The sequence below is a fragment of the Lingula anatina genome, chromosome 3 (assembly GCF_051362555.1).
Source record: "Lingula anatina isolate TDL-2025a chromosome 3, LinAna3.0, whole genome shotgun sequence".
NCBI lineage: Eukaryota > Metazoa > Brachiopoda > Lingulata > Lingulida > Lingulidae > Lingula > Lingula anatina.
In genome coordinates, this window is record NC_141769.1 from 12,899,022 (window position 1) to 12,920,573 (window position 21,552).

General features: G+C 37.6%; 1 protein-coding gene across 2 annotated transcripts; it reads left to right on the top strand.

The window, feature by feature from the left end:
- Positions 1 to 957: 957 nt before the first annotated feature.
- On the top strand, positions 958 to 19,737 carry LOC106158988 (chitin synthase chs-2). 2 transcript variants are annotated; one of them, XM_013535131.2, is made up of 15 exons: positions 958 to 1,234; positions 8,374 to 9,022; positions 9,165 to 9,968; positions 10,173 to 10,330; positions 12,362 to 12,458; positions 12,755 to 12,897; positions 13,486 to 13,577; positions 14,159 to 14,267; positions 14,618 to 14,771; positions 15,233 to 15,443; positions 15,747 to 15,947; positions 16,244 to 16,644; positions 16,781 to 17,327; positions 17,568 to 17,690; positions 17,989 to 19,737. In XM_013535131.2, exons 1-15 carry the CDS (start codon positions 996 to 998, stop codon positions 19,068 to 19,070), a joined length of 5,010 nt encoding a protein of 1,669 aa, XP_013390585.2. In that variant the 5' UTR covers positions 958 to 995; the 3' UTR covers positions 19,071 to 19,737. The 2 variants fall into 2 exon arrangements, with proteins under 2 accessions (XP_013390585.2, XP_013390586.2); XM_013535132.3 differs by lacking the exon at positions 958 to 1,234 and adding an exon at positions 7,652 to 7,995.
- The last annotated feature ends 1,815 nt before the right edge of the window (positions 19,738 to 21,552 follow it).

A 21,552-nucleotide genomic window follows, 5' to 3' on the forward strand; every position in this document is an offset into this window, starting at 1 on the left:
AAATATGTGATCTGTGTCACGCCAAATTCGTTAATCACTCTCCTATGGTCTATATATCTCATTTCTCAGAAGGGAACTTTTTTTAATAGCCTCTAACGAAAACCCAAAACAAATGCAATTAAAAAACTTTATGAAATATGCAAAATATAAAACTGCCCGTGGCAGAATGCATATGAAACACGCACATTCCTATGCTAAAACTAAAGTCACCGCGTAGCGTCACGACGGCGTAGGAGAACCTGGACGGAAATGATACGAGAAAAAGTCCCTCTAGCTGCATCGGGGACGCTTGTTTAATGATGCCAACCATCGGTACCAGTGTCGTTCCCCTTAAACTGTGTCAACAGAAGATAAGACGGAAACATGTTGCTATTTAAAGAGGTTCTAGGACCGTGATCGAGAGAACATTTGTCTGGAGACTCCCACCACGCACGGTGCAACGTTCACGTTCAAAAATATCCCAAGTCAGGAAGTAGAGGCTGAGTTTAAGGATTCACGTTAAAAACACTTAACTTCTATGACAAGAAGCAGCAGTAGGATTTAGTTCAGTAGTAGGTAGGTAGTGTTTCTTGAACTTCACTGTCTTCTGGTGTATTTTTTAAAGATTAAACAGATTTATGCGATGGTTTCTTTGCTTCTTTTCCACATTTCGTATTTTCTTTTTATGAACCTATTTATTATTGTTCATTTTGCAATATTGGGCGATAAGGCGTATCCGTGCTGATAAATGAACTTATAATGGAGCATATTCTTTCTTGTAGAATGTTTTTCAAATTCTTTCTTTCTTTGTTTGTTTCTAATCAATTGCAGCATACCTCACTTAATAACTGTTATCATGTTATGTCATATCATGTCAATGCACAAGTATTTAAATTAAAAATGTTTGCTATCTTATCATCCATACCAAACCATGCATTTCAGGATATAACACTATGAAAAGCTGAAGAGTTTTTTTTATATCGTTTTAAAATCTTTACAACAGACAGACGCTCACAATGTCGAGCGAGGAATCGGGGAAGAACGGGAAGAAACCCCGCGTACGTATGAGAGCAGACGGCTTCGTCCTCGGCGAAGAAATCCCGATGAAATCTCACGCCAAGAGACCCAACAACCTAGGGAACGGCTTAGACAACGCGGGTTACGAACCCGACAGTGATGATGAGAACTACGAAAACTTTGATCCCAGTGCTGGCACCAGGGGCGGTGATTCGAAGACCGAAGAGCCTGAATTTAGGTAAGTATATATAGGTCCTTCATGTATTAGTACATAACAGTTTCGATAGCGAGTGAGGCAGAAAGATTATCTGTGCCAATAGCATCATCACAGTCACCAGTCTGCTGATGATGCGTTAGCAGAAATACCACTAGTCAAAAAAGCATCACTATATTTAAGAATAAGGAAGCTGTCAGGTTCAAAGGAGCGGCCTGCCAAATTCACGAGACTCAAAATCAGAAGGGACCTCACCAACATGCTGAGTGCATCCATAATTCTTGATAACACTGACAGCGACATAAACAAAACCGAGCATTATCTGCCAGTATTAGTAAAAGTCAGGACCACATTGAAGAAAATGCATAGAACTTTAATAATTGAAGAGAAATAGCAACTAACTCTCTCAAATTAAGTTCACAGAAACGCGCAGCAAAACAGTAGCATTAGACAATCTATGAACTTAAATTATCTGTTAGGTTGACGTCGTGCAAAGTATACAAAACAATACGTAGTATTAAACACGAGGGTCGAGTGTCGCCTCTATTCTCATCCAACTGATAACGGTTATTGAACACTGGTCTTTTATCTCTAGAATTATAATTCTCTCGATCATTTGCAATGTCCAACGTAGCAGGCACACACTCGCTTGTTGCGGTGATAAAATGTGAAGAGCCGTAGTAAAACCTCTTGATTCTAAGCCGAAATTCCAGAATGTCCACCACTTGAAACGCTGTTAAGTCGCTGATTGCTATAAGAACAACTCCTCCCTTTCCTACAGTTCAGATCATGTCAAGCTATATTATCTTCATCAGTGTTTTCAGATTGGAAATATAAGTTTAATGGCTATTTTACGATCTTTTATTTGACCGTATTTGAAGTGTATTGGGGATATTGTGATCCAAATCGGAAGTTTTTGCTTATGTCAAAAATGCTTTTTATTTTCTATTGCGTATTGTAAGCAAGTCGGAAGGTGGTTGCAGTCCTTTGTTTTTGACAGAGAACTTGTTTTGGTCACATCTCTTTTGAAGTAACTTTTTTTCTCTTTTTTTAATGAGATCTAACATGATAATTTCAAAAACCTGAACAGCAGAGGCAATTACCGCAAGGAACGCAGTGAGTAACCTTTAAGGAATTAAACTCACCACATCTTTTTTATTATCGCTCCATCCTTTTAAAATGCGGAAGAGTTGGAACGCGAACGTAATATTTGTGCACAAGCTTCTTGTTTGTAAAAGTGTTAGAAAGTCTGTGTTCCCTTTTTATTTGATAAATTGAGGGCTAGGATACCCCTGTCCTTAGTAACACAATAATGCTTGTAGTTAAAAGGAAGTTACTCCTCGTTTAGAAAAAACAAAAACATTAAACGGACGTCAAACATAATCGGCCACAATAACTCACGGTCTAGTATTGTACAGTCTGTCGTGTTTTCTTCGTTGTATTGCAATTACAAATGATAAAGAGTTTCTTTTTCTCATCAAGCAAACTGGATTAGTGATGTGACACAACTTCTTAAGTAAACATACTGTGCGATAATCCTGGCAAAGCTGCATTTTTTAGAAATCATTTTTGCCAAAGATAAAAAGACAAGGAAATAGGACGCTGGTATCAATATTCAATTTAAAGTTTTTGATGAACCAAGAAAGTTTTATTCAACACTTCTGCAAGAAATAAGACAAATGTTAGATTTATTTAGGGCAGCGTGGTGTCATGTAACGGTTAAAAGATAAATAGAGGCAACTGCGTTCTCGTGCACATACATGTCAGACTCGTTCCAATGAAAATGTCAAAATAAAATTTCCAGTGAAGTCAACTCGTTGTCGATAACTCTACTCATACATGTATCAACTATATATGGTTGCTTTTGTTTTCAAATAACATATTCTATCGTAAATAAAACTTTGTTGGTGACTCTGTCCTTAAAGTTATCAACACGATACTTTGTACTGTGACTTTGCACTGCTAGTTCAAGCTTCTACTATGGTATACTATCAATACTATTTACACATGTTCATAGGGGACGTGATAAATGTGAAATCGGGTTTCGGTTGTAAACCTTCTGTTAACATGTAGGCTTCTCCCCGCTCATTTATGATGTGAAAAACAAACTTTGTCTGTCTGGTATGCTTTTTGTAAATTTACTGTATATGACACGGCGAGTTGTTTATTTCTTTTTTCATTATCCACTTTCTTTATTAGAGTTCTGTTTGTGTAATCAGTGTAATCCATCGTGATTTTATTCACTAGCTAATCTTTTCAAAAGTTTGAAATTGAACGATTGATTACACATGAAGTATGAGGAAGTACTGATTGCTTTCAAAGAAAAAAACCTGTTAAAAAGCACGTACACGAACTAAATAACCCTCTTTATCGTTATCTCTCACGTATAGGAGCTTGCCTGAAAGACGCGAGATTTTCTCGTTTTATTCGCGTCTATGACTAAGTCTTGAGGGCGAAGTAATGGGCAGGTGTTTTTAAGAATCTCTCTCTTTTTCTCTCGCATACACACACATACACACATTCATACAGAAGAGAGAGAGATTTATAGGCATTTCAATTATCACATAAAATCCATATGTAAGCCTGCTTGTGTCGCCAAGATATCCTCTACTAGGGCGACAGATTGATTTTTCATATTCCCAAGATAGGCCTATTTAACAAATTCGTTTAAGTGAACAGGGGCTTCACCATGACTTCTCTACCGCAATGCACAGTTTAACTGCGGACTCGACATACTCCATTGTTTGATACTTATATAGTTTCCCTTAATGCCAAGTATCAGCGGAATCTTTACAATTTTTTTCCAAATGTTGTTTCAGAACTTGTTGAACTTAATTTGACTCTTATGAAAGTCAATTCCTTTTCTCACCATTTATGAACACTTGTGGGTGATCTAAAATTTCACTCAGTTTTATTTTATTTTAAATAATTAGTTTAATTGGGTTTAAGGTAGCATATTCAGTGGTTGTCAATTAAAATCTCGCCGCATTGCGATGGAAATATTTTGCCCGCCGTGCGTATACAGCGTGTTTTTAACTGCTTACATTGCAATCGGTCCAAAATGCTGCAGCACGACTACTGACCAAAATCCCTCTCAGATCAAACATTTCACCCATTTTATTCGAACTACATTGGCTTCCTGTACGACAGAGAATTGTTTTTAAATTACTGTTGTTTGTTTTTAAATTCACCAGAGGTGAATGCCCCTCATATTTTAACTCGATGCTACATCCAAGTACACCCAGTCTCACCAGGTCTACCAGATCCACCTCCACTCCTTGTTTTATCAAAAATGATAATAAAAAAACAACCAAAACCTACGGCCACAGGGCATTTTCAATTTCAGCACCAATTTTATGGAATCAATTACCCTCACACATTCGGACTATTGACAGTGTTGAGGTTTTTAAAAAAGATTTAAAAACATTCTTATTTGCACAGTATTTTAATTAATATTTTCTCATTTTATCAGAAAAAAAGTTTTATTGTTCAGACCATTACTATTTTAACCAGCTTTAATTATTTTAATCGTTTTTTACCTTAGCTTTTATTATATATATAATTAGTTGTAATCCTGATAATTTTACCTGTAAACAGCACTGAGACGCTAGTGTAGTGCAGTTTTAGGAAATAAATATTATTATCATTATTATTATTACTTGCAAAGGCCATAAAGTACGAATATAATATCTCGGGCTGCACCACATGACACGTTTAGAGATAAAGTGTAAATATCATTACAATAGTAATTATTATTATGTTACATTTTTACACTTTGATATTACAAACTATATATACTAGTGTTCGTAGTGCTGCCGTCTCAAGCCTGTCTTTGATAGTTTAAGGATATTTCCTAATCTTTTTTTTTTTCATGTTTCAATTCTACAAAATTTAAGTCGGGGACCTAACAACTCTCGAATTTTTGACAACAGAGGGACACAAATAAATTATACAGTATGTATTCGTAAAAAGATAAGGTCAAGAGAAGTACAGGTATTTTTTGTTTTTTCCCCGAATTTTCTATTCATAAGCCATTTTTCAATTGCGTGTAGGTAATATGCCGTGCTTTCATTATATGGTTTCTTATCAAAGATGAAGAATAATGATCTGATGCTATTTTTACACTTCCAAGACAATGGACATTTCCTTATATATGCTCAAGTAACACATTAAAAAGTGTAATAACTCATTTTCATATTCATTACTCAGCATATTTTACAAACCAAATCCCGTAACTCTGTGATTTATTTTCGAGTGCTGTTTGTTATAATTAACGCCCCCTTTTTATTGGAGTCTTACCTATTTACGTCAGTATTATAATATATAATAGGTTTTTAATAGTGTATTACCCAAGAATCATTTGCGTAGGCATAATGATAATAATAATAACAGATAAAAATGAAAAAGAACAAAATGTTTTAAGAGAAAAAATTTGTTGTAATTAATAATACAATGTGTGCAACTTTATATTATCTACAACATATAGGGGATAGTAGAATGTTATTGTTAAGAAAGGATGAAAAGATGCACTAGAACATATGTACGTCATCGCTGAAGTAGTGTGGGTAGCACATATACACATACATGTATATGCCCAATTGTTGAGTGAAATCAGTGCTCTTAAATCGACTGAGTAGCTAATTTTAAAATGACCAAGAAGAAGTCAAAAACGACCAGCATATTTTTGCCCCTCTCTCCAGGACACTTGACGAAGTACGTAAAATCTATGAGATTTGTATTTACGTATTCATGACTCATTGAGATTTGATTAATGTCCCCAATTTATTAATCTGGTGGGAAAGCGTTCATTTAAAAGGAAACATGTTTACATATGACTTACTGCATATAGTAGAACGTGTCAAATATGTCTTGTTTCCAAGAAGAAAATTATTTTTTCTCATTTTCAATGTGTCAAATCTTGCTATTTGACATTTTTATGGTACTGGATTGTCACACACAATCTTTATATTCACAACCATTAATAATAGTATTTCATCCACTGTCTTGAAAGGAGGCCAAGATTTCAATTTGCAATCTTATTTCCATTTCCAACTGTACTTCTAAGCCAAGGTAGGGATGTATTTGGCGGGAAAAGATATTAAGCTATCACATAATATTACATGTACATGTAGATAGAAATATGTTCTGTATGGATTGCTTTTGCAAGAATTATTTGGCTATGTTTCGTTATTCTAAGCTTTTATTCAGCGTTTCTTGGTACAAGTGAATCTACATGTACTTTTTCAGCATGGCATATGTAATGCTTAGCGAGATAAAACGATGTCATGAATCGCTCTATACTGATTCATCAAACTTTCCAACTTTATTTTCAAGACCTAAGAAGGCTTTTTTTCGATCACGAATTGCCATGGGCAGTGTGTTTTTGAGACCCCTGGGAATATTTCTTTTGTAAAAGCCAATGTATAGATAGACATATTCAACCGCAGAAATCGCAGATGAGAGTGTTGTAAGAGTTGCTGTTTAGTTTTTATTTATTTATTTATTTATTTGTCTCCTTTAAGAGGAAAGTGCTCTCTCGTTAAAATGGAAGTCATGGCCACCAAACCCACACTTAAGCCATGGCCACTAAAGCCACACTATAATGTACATGTACACCTCGTTTTACTAGATTGATGTTAAAGAAAATTATTTATTTGTCGACGCACAGCATTTCTTGTTTTGATATCAAAGGGACAAGAGGACAATAGTTCCCAGAACGGATCATGTTTCGGACTTGTGCTACGGATGTGATATATTAGTTCCTTAAGTCTACTTGTGGTATACGAAGGTCACGAAAAAAAAGGTTTAATTTTTTTTGACCCAAGATAGATGTCACCCATACCAGGGTCTTAAGGTTTAAAACGTCCGGTAGATTTTTAAATAGGTTAAGTTTTTGAACATCCAAATGAAAAGAGAAAATTGCTTTTAAAATAATAAAAATAATAAACAAGTTCCCCTTAATAACTATTTTATCAGTAAGACATGATAAAAATCTTTGTTATAAATATATGTATATTATATTAAAACGACAATTCGGCCAAGAAAACACAAACTAAGTTTATTTAAACATGCCTTAAACAGGCATGACATATACTTTTTATCTAAAAACACACGACACCAACAAATATAGTACTGTTTTAAAATCGCCAAAAATATCCCAGTTTACTCAAGCAATCCCCCTGCCATTCAACTTCATCCAACTTTTTCCTCGGCCTTATTTGATTGGCTATCTGTCGGATATTCCCATTTATTTATTTTACCGACGGCTCACATTAAAAAGACATAAGCGCGGTTACTTACACATTACGTTGGATTTATGGAAGATAGACTGTGACGTCCACAGTTCCTTCAGAGCTTCCGGTGTGCTACCTGGGCTTAATCACACACATTTAATAACTATTAAATTAACATACAGCTACCGAATATATAATATGGGTCGTGTACATGCAGACAGACACTTACAATTACTTCATCGAGCCACAGTGCATTGTTATTTAATTTCGTTTATATTTCTCGTTTTGTATATCTTTTCAAGAGTTAATTAGCATTACTTGCATGTAGAAAAATAAGAATTTTCGTGGTTGGTGACAGTTTTTATTTTGTCACAAAATTTGGAATTTAAAACGTTACCTCACATGTAATTTTAAACATAAAATGGTTGACAGCATAGAACTCAGGGAGAATGGTTTAACTACTAAACATGCATTGCGGAACAGTTCGGGTCTTAAACTTGATCTCAACAAGATAAACTCCCCGGCGGGACAGAGCCTTGGCAGGACAAAAAGGTAGAAATAATTTTGACTTTAATGTGGTATAACAAAAACGAAAATAAAGTTTCCCTTTATAATCTGGATTTTTTTTTTTCAGTCATTTCGTATATAGACGGGCAACTAGTGACAACATGACAACGTCAGGTCCATTCAAAGAAGTGACCTAGAAATATGAATGATATTTTCATTGTTTTCCAAAAGTGGAGATTTAATTCATCATTTTATGCAAGTCTATTTATTTAATATGATATGATATTTGAATACCTGATGTTTAGTTTTGTACGTCGTATTTGTATCAGAATCCCCTTGTGTTTTGTATGAAACAGATTATATAAATGTTCAATCTTAAACCGGCGTAAGGTTATTTTTCACTATTTTTCATCTATTTTACAGCACAAAACGATCCTGGGACGTTTTCGAAGTAAAACCAGAGGATGACAGAGATGCATCGCAGGACAGTTATTGCCTGGAAATAACGAAAAAATGCGCAAAAGTGATAGTCTGCATTCTCTTCTTTATCCTCATCCTTGCGGCTGCAGTTATTGCCAGGGGAACATTGTTATTTATCACCTCACGATTGCGACCAGATATCGAAATATCCTGTGAGGTTAATCTAGACATCTCATTGCAACCATATTCAATAACGAGCGATTCCGGTGACGATGTATTGGCGAGACTACGAAGGCAAGTCGCCAATACAAATTCGACGGTTCCAACCACATCTTTACCATCGACGACGACGACAACAGCAACAACATCAACAACGACATTATCGTCCACTACACTACCGCCTCAGGCGCTCAACCTGAATAGCTGCTACATTGTTCCCAAAGATGTCTTCCAACCAGACGATAATGTTACCAGATTTAGAAGAGCGGATGCCCCCAGGGTGACGCTGAAGTTGTGCGACGAGTTGGCAGTAAAATGGATCTGGGCATTGTTTGCTGTCTTATGCTTGCCTTATCTCTTGACCTTTGTCAAATGCCTTTGGAAGATTTTGTTCAAACAAACGGAATGGCCGACCATGAAAGTGGCAATTTTGGTAAGTGTGTTCTGTATAAACCTAAAACTCTCATTGAATAATAAACAGACGATTAAATAGTTAAATACGTTTATTGATATTTCTTTGTCAATCAAATGACTGATATATCTTACGATATACCTTCCCTTTATTTTTTCACCAGGTTACATCAGTCGAAACCGCTCACACTTGTGGATTGTGTCTTCTAACCTTCCTTATCCTACCTTACTTCGACGTTGTCCAAAGCCTCATGGTGCTCAACGGTGTTGCCTTCCTACCCGCCCTACTCCAGCTGGTCATCCGCCCAGCAAAAGAAAAACTCCGTCCAGTTAAGATCACGTTTGACGTATTGGCCACCCTGGCCCAAATCTCAGCCCTGGTCGTCTGGCCGGTGGCCGCAGGAGTGGACAACATGCAGGTCGTGTTTAGGGACACTCCGGACTACGTCCTCTGGCTGACCCCTCTGGCTCTACTCTTGATCTCGTTTAACTGGTGGGAGAACTACGTTTATATTGACACCAAAGTTCACCACTCAAACATGAACCCAGTGCGACGGTTTCTGACGAAGGCTAGGGCTGTAGTACGCCGCTCGAGGTATAAGCTCTACGTGTTCATGTGCCCATGGAAGATAGTTCTGAGCTTTGCTCTCATGTTAGCTATTTTCATCGGGACTGGACGCTTCACCGCCGAGGATATGTTTTATCTGCAACCAGGTCTTGCAAGATGCGAAGCCGACTCTAACGTGTACTTTGGAAAAGAAGATGTTGGCACGGACCTCGACGTTGTGTATACGGCTGTCGTACTGGTGTGCGTACGTCTGGTTTGTTATTACTGCTCCAAGGTGGCATGCCAGGTGAAAATGCAGCGGATTAGCTTCGCTCCACCTCTGCTACTTGTCACCCCCATCACGCTTGGTCTGCTATTCGCAGGGTGCCACTTTTGGAATATCAACCAAACCACTTTTACGGTAAGCTATTTAATGTTACCTACACGGACATTTTGATAACATGCAATTTGCTAGTTGTTTTCAGTCTAAAGAAGTTGAAATTTTGTTACGCAGGCATCTTATTTTCAGCATTTGTTTATTTTGACCAAACCGTGTTGATCACAATGAAAAAAGAAAACAAAAACATAAAAATCACATTTGTATTTCAATAATTTCCCACTTCAGGGTATCCCAGGTTATCTATTCTGGCACTGTTTCCCACCCGGATCCTCTCTGACCAGCCTGTGGTCATTTTGGTTCATCGTAGCCTGGTGGCTGTCATTGATGTGGGTCACTAGACACGTGTGGATGCCCAATGCAGAGAGGCTGGCTAAGACTGAGAAGTGAGTTGTCTTATGACATGCTGTACCGCTTTTATTCTAAACTCCAGCACCTTATGTTTTGTGTTGGTTAAAGGGTTGATGAGAATTTGAAGTAAAAATATAAGGCAATAAAAGTTTGATTTTTTTTTTTTTGGGGGGGGGGGGAGGGTCGAGGGTAAATGACAAGAAGAACTATATTCCCTTTAACTTATTTCCCCATCCACCAGAAAACAGTGGAGTAAGCAGACTAACAGAAAATGTGACTGATTATTTTTTCAAAAATTGCTAGACATCAGTATTTAAAAAAATGAAATCACTGCCGTGTCTTTTTACCTTAATGCTAACTTATCTACATTATGTTTATACTATAGCCGTTATACTGTTATACGAAAATGTCAGGTCATCTAGGTTTAATTACCCAGGCATGTCATGGAGGTTAGGTCTTTTCCTTAAACTCATAGTAGACAGTGACTGATTTATTTGGCTTTGAACCGTAATGCGTTTTTAATGTGAATATTTACTATCTGTCTGCTTCCGCCTAAGTAACAGGACTAGGGACTTTGTTATGCGCACTCTGTATGTTAAGGTGCGTTATTGTCGTTGTGAAGTACATGTATAAGTAGTTTTGATGAAACATGAATTTATACTGGGACATGTAGTTTGTACAAGACAGAATTGTGTGTGTGTGTGTGTGTGTGTGTGTGTTTGAGAGAGAGAGACTTAGACCGAAGGAATTTCCAATAAAATACAAAATCAATGCCCCCCCCCCCCCCCAAACAAAAATAGACAGAAATATACAACCAAGTCGCCCAGACAGTCTAAATTGCGGAGGCGCAAAAGGCAACAAGGGTCTCCGACCTCTTATCGCTGTGTGGCTTCAAGGTGTCTTTACTGTCTATGTTGGTAAAAATACATTGCATGAGACGTAATATTATGGCTCTTCCGCTAAGGTAAAGATAACCGTTTAGCCCAATTTGGAGTCGGAAAGATTAGAAAATAGATAAAAAAATCCCGTTTGCTGCAATAAGTTATTGTATCTAATTGTGACGCCTGTGGGGTAAGAAAAAGTCCACAAACGAACACATCATATAGGAAATATCAGAGCGAAACACTCCACTAAAACGGCTTTTGTTCGTGATTTTATACTTTTTACACTTCTTCTCTAAATACCTTTTAAGAGCTTTGCCTTTTTAATTCTTCTTCAAAATGTTAGCTTTTTTATTGAAATACTGGCTCTCGTACATAGTACATGTATTATTGCATGCTGAGAAAAAAACCACCCAATGATTAATACTGAAAAAAGATTGACATTAGGATGTGGGTAGATTTGTATACTTAAATAATTTCTCCAACTGAGAAAATGGTGTTAAACGGAGCTAAACCGATAGAGAAAATAATTTTCCCCAAAATATTTGCCCTAATTTTCCTTGAGGGAAGTGTGGGTTGTAAATTGTATGAAGGTGAGCTCGACCACGAAAACCACCTTAGATACTAATAAACGTCAGCACGGACCTGTGACCAATACCGGACACAGACACATTCAACTTGTGCTGCTTTAGAAATAAATTAATCTGAAACATTCTGGCCTTTGTCTTGAAAAAGGGGCACACCTGATACCAATAATTAGAGAAATAATAGTAATGATTTTTGTTAAACGTGTGCTTCATAGAAAGAGACACTTTTTGCTTAGGAATGCAATGTGTCGTTTTTTTTTTTATCTAAGAACAACTACGTTGTGTAGTGTGTCATTTATACATGTTGATATGAATTTGGACTCATGATAAAAACACCTCCAGTATAATGACTTAGTGCACGACAAACTTTTTTCAAGTTCAAAAACATGTTTCACCAAATCATTGTTTAATGGGTGTAATGGGTTCAACCATCCCCGAACAGAGTTGCGTTTATAGATTTTATTGTAAAATCATGTTGTAAACTGGTATCTGAATTTTTATTTTTGATTCATCAATAAAAGTCTTTTGCCAAGAATTTATTATTATCAGATATAGTTTACTGTTTTCTAGGCGTGAAACCTTAAGTTCTTTGTTTCAGACTGTTTGTGCGGCTGCACTACTGTGGCATCCTTCTTGACCAGTCGCTAGGACTAAATAGAAGACGGAACGATGAAGAAACTGCGAAACGAAAGAAGGCGAGTTTATGCTAATCCAAGTAGACACCGCAGTATAACCTCACTTGCTGAATCGGATCACAGAAAAACGAAGAATCTTTTCATTGAAAAAAGATTTTTATTTAAAAGATTTTTCCTCTAGGAAACACACTATTTTAATCGAATTTTTGTACCACATTTAGATACTAACTACCTCCAAAGTCTGAATCCTGCCTTTGTATAAACTGCCATTTGTTAACATTGCTTTAAGATAAAAAGTTTTTTTCTTTCCTGAAAAGGTATTTTTTTTCCTAACACGTTTATGTCGTGATTTACAGAAACCCGCTTTCATGAGTATCAAGCACGAGGCCGGTTCCCCGGATGTACCACCCGAAGAAAAACCGCCAATGATATACGTGTGCGCCACCATGTGGCACGAGACTGAGAACGAGATGATACAGTTTCTGAAGTCACTGTTAAGGTGAGTTTCACCAGATGGCGTTACTTTCAAAGCAATGTTCATGTGTAATTCGTACTGACAGTAACAATTATCTTTTCATAATAATAATGATAACAATAATAACGTTATGAATTTCGCAAATGGAAAGCGGCAATCCTCGTTTTCCTTGATTGAAATGTGTTAAAGGGATAATAACTCTTTGTTTCAGCCAAAAAATGAATTTTCCTGGAGTAAACAACAATTTTCCCATACTTACCAATGGTCAATGAATCCATTTTTACATTCAAAGTTAGTCCCTGGTTTTTTTCTAAAAATTTTGGTTTTTTGTTAAAATCTCTTAAGAGATTTTAACAGGGTATAACCATCAATGGAGGTCACGTGGTCTAAAGACAAGCTCAGATATCATAATAATAGCTATAACTGCCGTTTTTGTGGTAAAACAGAATATATTATATTTCTATGAGTTATTCACAATGTTTTTATTGTGAAATATAGATGCCATACGAAGAGTTATTATCCCTTTAATCGTTTTAACTGATTTGGTAACCCAAAGAGCGAATGCACATAGTTTATCCCTGGTTTACACATGCTTGGTCTCGTTTCTCTTAGGCTGGACGCAGACCAAGGCACCAGAAAACTGGCCAGAGACCATGACCTCCTGGGAGAAGGGGTTAAAGACCAGGACTACTATGAAATGGAAGGTGAGTTTGCACTGAACAAAAGGGAGTCCGGTTTTTCATCTGCCTTTAACCTTGCTTGGAATAATCCTAGGGTTTTTCGAGTGTGTTTAAGGTCGCATGTGTGAAATAATACAACGTCACATACAGTGTATAGGGGCGGACGGAAGTCCTCATCTGGGTCTTCCTGAAGACGGTCAAAATTTTTAAAGGTTACTTTGATGGGCATCTAATTTTTTCTGTCGGAAAATGGTCAAAAATTGGAGGATGGATTAACAAAGAACATTTGGAAGACTGTCAGAAAATATCTCCGGATCCGCCCCCGGTGTATGCCAGAACACCTGGAGCGTCAGCGAAAAGTGTTCAAGGTATATAGTGCGAGAGGCTGATATTGTATTATTTGACATACATAGGGAGAATAGTCGCATTTACCGAAAAACACCCATCAAACTGAATAAAGCGTACATTGCCACGGTCACATTTAATACCATGTCTAGGTGTGTATATAAAATGGCCAACAAAGCGAAGGAGGGGAGATAAATGTCCCGATTTAATGTACTTCTCATATGTGAACATATTTATAACAGCGAAAGGGTATCTTTCAGGTCATATATTTTTCGATGATGCGTTTGAAGCTCACGAGGAAGGTAGCACTAACTATAATGTGAACAGCTTTGTGAAACTCCTGGTTAAAGTAATGGACACGGCGGCGATGTAAGTTTTGTCTTGCAAACTTCTTGGAATTTGAAATGTACTATGTTACATTTTATTGTTTTGTAGATTTGTAGGCCTACTTCCATTATAGTATATCAGTTTAAATGGTAACTGTTTTATTGCTCTGAAAATGCTTTTGGATAAAAGACATGCATTTTAATGGCACTTTTTCCTACGCATGTATCACAGCTTGAAAAATTATGAGTTGTATGACCTAAATATACTATACTTAAAAGGTTTGATAAATGAAAAATACTGCTGTCCCTTTTTTACACACACACACACACACACACACACACATCACTGAAAAGAACACGTGATTAAGCGTCCCTGGTAATGGTACATTCTAGGGCTGTCTATAAGGAGAAGATTCAAATTGACCCCCCAGTTAAGCGCCCTACACCGTACGGAGGTCAGCTTGAGTGGACATTACCCGGTGAGAACAAACTGGTGGCCCACCTCAAGGACAAGGTCAAGATCAGACACAGGAAAAGATGGAGTCAGGTATTCAAAAGGGACTGATTAAGTCTAGCCCAAGCAGGGCGGTGTGGGAGGGACTGTTGATGTTAAATTGCAGAAGAAAATATCATGAAATGTGCTTTAACCATAGGTACGAGTAAAAGGGCGAAGAGAATTACCTTTATTATTTGCCTACCTTTTGCACTCCTTTCACCTTTAACCTCTATTTTGAGTAAATAAGAAGACCCAAAAGGATCAATTATTACGGAAGTTCACACAAAAACACACAGTGTGGTTAAGAAGAAAATTGTTCTTCAATCAACAGATAATATTTACATCTAATATTACCAACAGCATTGATTGACTGAAGAAAAATTACTTTATTCTTATAACATAACGCAACTGATGGTATTTTTCTCTGACGTATCGTGGTTATTTGGTTTTGAAGTATAGAGCTGACACTGAAATATCTCCTGGAAATGATGTGGTGTTTGTGTCACTTTCAGGTGATGTACATGTATTACTTCTTGGGACACCGGTTATACCAGAACACAGAGGACAGGCGCAGTTTGATCAACACGGCGGACAACACATTTGTCTTGGCCCTAGACGGCGATGTAGACTTCCAACCGTCTGCTGTAAAAATTCTCGTCGATTTGATGAAGAGGAACAGTAAAGTCGGCGCTGCCTGTGGTAGGATACACCCTATCGGTTCAGGTTAGTTGAAAATACATGACCTCAAATGTAATGTGTTAGTTGTGACATGTGATTGTCATATTGAACAGAAGCTGACAAGCGTGCCAAGGCCAACAAACAGTTAATCTTGTTAATACCACTTTTGATTGATGATAAGAAAAAGTGAATATTAATTGGTTTCAGGTAACCATGTTTAGACGATGATTAATTTGCCAAGTAATATGAATAATGCATTAAAATACTAATATGCATATAATTAACCGTAATTAAACTTTTCAGAATTATCATAGATACTTATGAAAAAAATGTTTCGTTTCATATTAGGGCCCGTCGTATGGTACCAGAAATTTGAATATGCTGTCTCTCATTGGTTCCAAAAAGCAACAGAACATATAATTGGCTGTGTGCTTTGCAGTCCCGGATGTTTCAGTTTGTTTCGCGGGTCTGCTCTCATGGACAACAACGTGATGGCGAAATATGCAGAGAAACCACAGGAAGCTATGCACTATCTTCAATATGATCAAGGTACAAATGATGTTACTTATTCTCTTTGTTAAAATTTATATGCCGCCACTGATCATCCACTTTAGATAACAAACAAACGAAAAATTATTTTACCCAGCTAAAAAAAAAATGCAGTGAGAAAATTAAACAACTATTTGAATGGTTTTTCTACTATTTTGTTTATGTAGCTGATTTAAAACTTATCGCTTAACAATATCTTTAACAACAAGGTACAACATTTTTCTTGTTACACGATGAATTGCATATTTTACATTTCCAGATTTATGTTTTTATCTCTGTTCTTTTCTCTATTTCAGGTGAAGACAGATGGCTATGCACACTTCTTCTCCAGCAAGGCTATCGTGTGGAGTACAGCGCCGCCTCAGACGCTCTGACCTACGCTCCGGAGGGCTTCGACGAGTTCTTTAACCAACGAAGGCGGTGGACACCGTCAACTATGGCAAACATTCTCGACTTGGTAATGAGTTTCAAGCGCACTGTGAAAAACAACGAGGATATCTCCATGTTGTACATTTTCTACCAAGCTGCACTGTTGATGTCGTCTGCTCTTGGACCGGGTACCATATTTTTGATGGTCGTTGGGGCGCTTCAAACAGCGTTTGCGCAGTACATGGACCTCTGGACAGCGTTCTTCTGTAACTTGGTTCCAGTGCTGATTTTCATAATTTTGTGCTATGTGACCAAGAGCAAGGTTCAGGTTTGTACGATTAATGTTGATTTATGCTAATTCTTATTTAATGAATAATAAATGCAAAACTCTCATTTGTTGACTTAGCAATTTTACTCAGTGTTTTGGATATTGTTTTCTTATTGTTATTTTTTTTTGTATTCAGCTTATCGTGGCATTCATCCTGTCGGCAATCTACGCTCTAGTCATGGCCTTAGTGCTGGTCGCCATTAGCATCCAGATAGCCACGGAAGGCCCTTGTTCTCCGAGCGCCATATTTCTCTTTTTCGTCGCGGGGAGTTTCGTGCTGGCCGCTATTCTTCATCCACAAGAGTTCACCAATATACTGAATGGGTTCCTGTACTTTTTAGCCATTCCTTGCACGTATCTGCTTCTGTTTATTTACTCCATGTGTAATCTTCACGTGGTATCGTGGGGAACACGTGAGGTTACGGCAGCCAAGACACCCGAACAGATAGCGGCGGAGAAAAAACTTGAAGAAGAGAAGAAAAAGAGGGAAGGCCCACTAGCAGAATTACTAGGTCTGGGCAAGACCAATCAGAACGTCGGCGGGTCCACATGTTCCATATTCAACCTACTGCGATGTGTGTGGTGTCCTAAACCAAAGCCAGACTTGGAAAGGGAACGACTGGCAGCCATTTTGGACAAATTGGACAATCTCGAAAGGAAAATAATTGGAGACGAAGAAGCTGGTGGGTTATATTTCCTCCTCCCTTCTCTCTTTCTTTCTCTCATTTATATCAATAACGAAGTTTGTCCAATCGCGAATACAAAGATAAAATTATCCAAATAAGATATACTTGAAAGGCAATCATAATTTACATTGGTTTATTTACTGCTAATTTGACCTACTTGTATAATTTTGAAATATATATTGGGTGATTGAGTCTCCAGTTGGTTATATAATTGTAAGACCAATGCTTATTACACAGATTCACATTCACATGGTCGAACAAGAGTGGGCAGTAATTCTTCAGCAAGACTTTCTGCTGTTCCCGAAGACGAAGTTTTAGAGGATCAACCTTCTAACATATTGTCTCCGGCAAGTCCTTCCGGTATGTCCTTTGCTTATAATTGTACTACTGCTCCTACACAAATGAATACTGTTGAAATCACGTCACTTTCAAATACTAAATCATCTTGGAAAGCCACGCGGAATAACTTATATTTTGTTTGAAACAAATTTAAGCGTTAGACCAGCGTTGACGGTCGCTGTGGGTTGTTTAATTATCTTAATAACATGACAAATAATAAAGATTTCATATGGAGGAAAATGGGTTTGTTCTTGACAAACCCCCAGATGTATTCATGTTTTATTTGACTGAGTCTTTTCCTATTATCTTCCCCTCACAGATAACGAGGCTCCGTATGACCACGTGCAAAGAGATGACATGTTCAACCCGTATTGGGCCGAGAATAAAGACCTTGGCAACAACAAGATCGTCCACTTAAAACAGAACGAAGTTGTTTTCTGGAAAGATCTTATCAAGAAATATCTTTATCCCCTAGAAAGCGACAAGGCACACCAAGAACAAGTTGCGAAAGACCTTAAAGAGCTGAGAAATAAAGTCACCCTTGGAATTTTCATTGTGAATGCTCTGTTCGTGGTCGTTGTTTTTACCTTGCAACTAGCGAAGGAAGCCACGCAAGGAGTCACGTTACCATGGCCATTAAAGTGTCCAGGATATGTAGGATCAGATACCCTGCGACTGGAACCAATTGGAACTGTTTTTCTCCTTTTCTTCGGCGTGGTTTTGCTGATTCAGTTGATTGCAATGGTGTTTCATCGCCTGGCAACGTTCTGGCACATCATCGCCACCACCAAAATGTTGGCCACGGATCACGTGCAAGACGCGCTGGAAGCAGTGAGATCTTTAATCAGAGATAAACCTAAAGACGCAACTCTGAGTTTGGGATCATCTGGTAGTATAGTGAACCTAGACACAGATGCAATGGCCATGAAGAGAACCCGTACTTTCAGAGGATTCGATCAGAGAGGAAAAAAGGTGAAGAGGACAACAACGATTCGGGAAGTGTTCGACAAGAAATTTGCTGCTCTTGGACAAGAACTGAACGAAAACGATGAAATATACGATGATGTTTATAACACAGTCGGCATCACATCTGGCATGTCTCGAAAACGCTCAGTGCGCGCGCTCAAATCATGGCGCCAGAGGCGAGAAAAGTTATTCAACCAAGAACGGCTCAATGAAATCAACCAGCAGTGGGACTTGTCACCACAAGATATAAATCGCGAAAGAAATAATCTTCGAAAGAGTTTTCTTCGAAATAAACGTGGTCGAGGTCGTGAACCACTTAGTCATGTCACAGAAGATCCAGAATCTGGAAGAAGTAGTCGTAACCTAAGCGGTAATGACTCTGACGACGCCAACCCATCTTCTGTGCACGTCAATATGGCAAGGACCGACATGTAGATTTTGGATTCTTCATATTGTAGAATCATTCAACCCTTTTAGAGTAAATAACTAGTATGACCACTCATTCAAGACTGACCGCGTTACAACATAGGCTATTAATTCAGGACATTTTAAAAGGTCTACATGGGCTCCTAGACTGTAATTGTTAAAAACTGTATAGGCTCATTAAAACGAGTGACGGAGAGGTTGAGATAGCCTAGATTGGTCCTTGTTTTTTCTTAATTGTGAGAAATTCTGTTGCGTTATATGCCTATATGCCCAGTCATTGTTCGATGCCGTTTTTAAACTGAAATAAGATGCATTGTAGATTCTGTAAGATATTGTTGATAACATGTGAATATTTTTGTTGTGTCTGAAAGATTTTTGCGATAAGTGATATTGCGCGAACACATTGTATACTAATTGAATATATAAGAATAATGATGTGTTAATTACCTTGATTATTTAACGGACTGTAACCTTGTCCTATTATCTTCATATGCCTTTAATGCTTATAAAACACAGCATTCACTAAATCTACCTCCAATATATTTAATTGTTTTTTTTATGATTTAGATTAAAATTGTATTGTATATAAGAATAATTGGATATCAGTGCTGGTCACGAAACCCAGTTACATGCTCATTTAATTCTTTTATGTACTCTAATAAATTAGGAAGTCAAATATTGCTGTGTTTGCTTTAATCAGGCAGTATTTGCCAAGATAGCATGGAGTGAACGGGCCTAAATAAGGCCTCACACTGCTTATCTGTTGTCCCATGGACTATTGTCAAAGATGGGCGAATATGTCATTTCAGCTGACCAAATGCAACGGTTGCACGGCCCCGATGAAAATCGCAGCAGCTTTAATGTTATACCATGAATTCTCTTTCTGATACTTATGTACAGAAGCGAATCACAACTACACAACGTATATCGAATTGAATAATTTTTATTGACATAATTATAGAAGCGTTCATTATATTGCCATGTCAAAAATCTTCTGTATTAATGGACAAACAACTAATTGAGAAAATATTGGAACATGCCTAGAAAGAAACTGAATTGCCGCGAACCGAAGCACGACATAAGAAGACAACTGGACATAGCATAGAGCAGCGTCTTAGCAATGTAACCATCGTATCAAGACTACTGCAGTAATATGGATAGCTATTTCCAAGATTATATTGTGATGTTTCACTAACCGTCCCTAGGCAAATGTTTTCTAGACTAACAATTTTCAGACAGACCCTATTTCAAAAAGTGTTAACGTTTTTTTTTTAATAAAAAAGAATTCACTAACATACTTAGCCAATTGCACAACATGTAATAGCGCTTTGAAAAAAGACCCACAATGCATATTTGTTGAAACGTGCATTTTGATCAACATATCTGAACCGCCAATCCGTGCGACATAGCTATATAAAATTAAATTCATTACACTGTACAAAGTATTTTAGTTTTTTTCAAGGTAAACAACTGTCTTACATTACATTCAATGAAACTCGATCAGAACTACATGTACATGTATGTTCGTTTTAAAAGGACAGAGGATGTTGTAGGCAATTATATTTGCACAACAAGCTATAAGGGGAGACAGAGAGAATGCTTCCTGATCCACAATAATTCATCGGAGTTGAAAAACATGAGAAAAAGTTTTTTCTCCTTGGAATTTGATAATCTAATATTCGTAGAATTTTGCTTTCATAAATGAAACAAATAAGCATGACACAACAAACATTTATATTAATAAAACAATAGGATGATGTTTAACTCGTCCTTTTGAGCAACATCAATCATTGGGGTCAAATTTAGATCACGTTTTGCCTCAGAGCGGACCTTTGCTCGGCCAAAAGCGCGGTTCGTTCGAACCTCTGAAACCTTACCTGCCTACGGGTCTGCTTGAATGTTACGTCACCACGACGTTTCTTTACAGGACACATGCGGCAAGGCGCTCCACGAAACCGCGGACTACTAACACTAAAGCCCATAATACATGCTCCTTGCAGTAAGCTGAACGCGAACGATGCTATCCACAGGGCACCAGAGTCCTCCAACATGGCAAAGTATTCAAAGCAAAAAGAAAAACACATCAGTAAACTGACCGTCAAGCACATTGCAAAAAGGTGACAACTGCCAGAGGAAAACGCGTTTGATATTCGCGACTGGGTTGTGCTTTGCAAAACAAAAAGCGCGCCAACGGATAGAGCAAGGATAAGCAACATGACTAGACCCATCGGCAAAACCATAAGATAAAGCACGGCAGTAGAGCCTGTTAAACGACATGTTGTATTGCTGCCATATACAATATCAATGGCAGAACATTGGCAAAAATGTAGGACCGTGGATAACAGGATAGGAATGAGGGGGGAAACGTAAGCCAAGGCAGCATTAACGAAAAAGCTTGAAGTCCCGTCTTTAATGACCAATGCATCTTCGTTGTGTATTTCAAAAATATAGAAAAAACTGCGGATTGACACAAGCGACCACGTAAAGGCGA